The 2,495-nt window shown below is 52.6% G+C and overlaps 1 protein-coding gene across 2 annotated transcripts in view; it reads left to right on the forward strand.

Moving 5' to 3' along the window:
- Positions 1-407: 407 nt before the first annotated feature.
- Positions 408-2,495, forward strand: part of HAX1 (HCLS1 associated protein X-1) — a 4,272-nt gene continuing 2,184 nt past the window's right edge. The window contains exons 1-3 of one of the 2 annotated variants that reach the window (XM_017513393.1): positions 408-672; positions 1,224-1,474; positions 1,650-1,837. In XM_017513393.1, the coding sequence (XP_017368882.1) occupies positions 620-672; positions 1,224-1,474; positions 1,650-1,837 (492 nt within the window). In that variant the 5' untranslated portion in view covers positions 408-619. Of the gene's footprint in view, positions 673-1,223; positions 1,475-1,625; positions 1,838-2,495 lie in introns of both variants that reach the window. The other variant, XM_017513392.2, reaches the window with a different exon arrangement.

Here is a 2,495-nt window from a genome sequence, read left to right on the forward strand (position 1 = left end):
TGAAGTCTATGTGTCTCTTATGTCTTGATCTCTTCTCTGGGGAATTCAATACTAGAAGGAGCTTGGAGAAACTTTTTTTTGTTCATCCCTCTAACAGCAGACATCACCCAGGTCAGTCAAAAACTCCCGAGTAAGAGGCGAGGTGGCTTCCGCGGTGAGGCTGGCCAGCACCGGGGGTGGGGAGGTTTGAGGGATGCCCTTAAGCCAGCCCATTTGTGCGGCTGGGAGGCCCTCTGGCGGCTTTATCCGGGTGCCTTCCAGAGTCAAACCCTCGAAATCGCTTTTCGGACCGAGTTGGTCTGCAGAAAGAATAGGTTTAGGAGGAAGGAAGGCGGTCAAAGGTAAACTGAACATCCGTCACGCCCACTCCTGTCACGGAAACTGGTCTCTGAAAGGTGGGGTAAAGATAAAGCCTTTGAGATTTGAGGAAGACCTTCCGCCCTATCTCCCTTTCACGGCCGACTTACAGTCTTTTACGACAGTATCCGGATCGCGCGCGGGCTTGCTTTCCGGCAACGTGGGCTGACGTCTCGCTCATTTTCCTACAGGGCTGCGCAGATTTCCCCCTTCTGCGAATCGGCCACTGGAGGGGTTCAAATGTTCGAGTACCAATACGGGAATGAGCCTCTTTGATCTCTTCCGGGGCTTTTTCGGCTTTCCTGGACCTCGGAGGTGAGAGTAGGTCCGGGTCGGACAAGGGTGCGGTCGTCTGAGAAGAGTTTGACCCCGTAGGCCTTATTTTTGGGAAAACATCCTCTGGCCTACTCCTTCAACCCGTGTGGAGAGGACAGAAGTCGTAACATTGAGCACTCGCCCCGCCACAGTAACCAGGGTGGTCGTTAAGAGGAGAAACAGCAAACTAAGCCTTTCTCCAACCTGGGGTGATGCAACAGGGACCCGGGCGATGAAGACAATTGGGGTCTGAGGGAGAGGACAGCGGGCGAGTGACCAGGACCTTGGGAGATAGGGGAGGGGCTGGGGCACACTGAAGGAAAACTGGGGAAAGGTGTTTGAAGGTAGTTGGGAGCTGAGGTCTGACTTTGGTAAAAAACAAAACCAGAACTGTCAGCCATTGTATTAATGTTTTGATGTGGCACCCAGCCCTCCAACCCTCTCCCCAGCTTCCCAGACTGCTTGCTCTTGTCCTACTTTGCCACCCACGAGTTGATGTTATGGCTTAAGTCGTGCTGAAATCTTGGTGGCCAATCTGCCTCCACTCTCAGCCACAGAGATCCCTTTTTTGGAGGGATGACTCGAGATGAAGATGATGAGGAAGAAGAGGAAGAAGGAGGCGCATGGGGCCGTGGGAACCCCATGTTCGAGAGTCCTCAGCCCCCTGAGGAATTTGGCTTTGGCTTCAGCCCAGGAGGAGGGATACGTTTCCATGATAACTTCGGCTTTGATGACCTAGTACGAGATTTCAATAGCATCTTCAGCCATATGGGGGCCTGGACCTTGCCTTCTCATCTTCCTGGTGTGTGGCTTTCCCTGAGGGACAACCTGTGGTTTCTAGTGGGTTGGTGGGTGAAATAAAGAGCCTGCAGGGAGTAGCTGGGGGATAGGAAGTGTGAGAAGATGGATGATTTCAGGGAGATGTATAGAGCCTAAGTCCTTTCCCACCCCAGCAAACACCTGCCACCTTTCTGCAGAACTTCCAGGTCCTGATTCAGAGACACCTGGTGAGAGACTGCGGGAGGGACAAACACTTCGGGACTCAATGCTTAAGTATCCAGATAGTCACCAGCCCAGGATCTTTGGGGGGGTCTTGGAGAGTGATGCAAGAAGTGAATCCCCCAAACCAACACCATACTGGGGCTTCCAGAGACCATTTCATAGGGTGAGTATCCCATCTGGGCCTGAAGTGAGAGCTTGTGAGAGACTACTAATAAAGTGCAAAGATTGGCCGGGTGCGGTAGCTTCCGCCTGTAATCCCAGCACTATGGTAGGCTGAGACGGGCGGATCACCTGAAGTGAAGAGTTAGAGACCAGACTGGTCAACATGGTGAAATGCCATCTCTGCCAAAAATACAAAAATTAGTCGGTCGTGGTAGCAGGCACCTGCTTTCCCAGCTACTGAGGAGGCCAAGGCAGGAGAATGGCTTGAACCCAGGAGGCAGAGGTTGCAGTGAGCTGAGATTGCACCATTGTACTCCAGCCTAGGCCACAAGAGCAAGACTCCATCTCAAAAAATAAATAAAAGGCCGGGTGCCGTGGCTACACCTGTAATCCCAGAGGCAGGCAGATCACCTGAGGTCAGGCATTTGACACCAGCCTAGCTAACATGGTGAAACCCCATCTCTACTAAAAATAAAAAAAATAGGCCGGGCGCGGTGGCTCACGCCTGTAATCCCAGCACTTTGGGAGGCCGAGGAGGGTAGATCACGAGGTCAAGAGATCGAGACCATCCTGGTCAACATGGTGAAACCCCGTCTCTACTAAAACTACAAAAAATTAGCTGGGCATGGTGGCGCGTGCCTGTAATCCCAGCTACTCGG

This window comes from Cebus imitator, unplaced genomic scaffold, assembly GCF_001604975.1.
Source record: "Cebus imitator isolate Cc_AM_T3 unplaced genomic scaffold, Cebus_imitator-1.0 Scaffold491, whole genome shotgun sequence".
NCBI lineage: Eukaryota > Metazoa > Chordata > Mammalia > Primates > Cebidae > Cebus > Cebus imitator.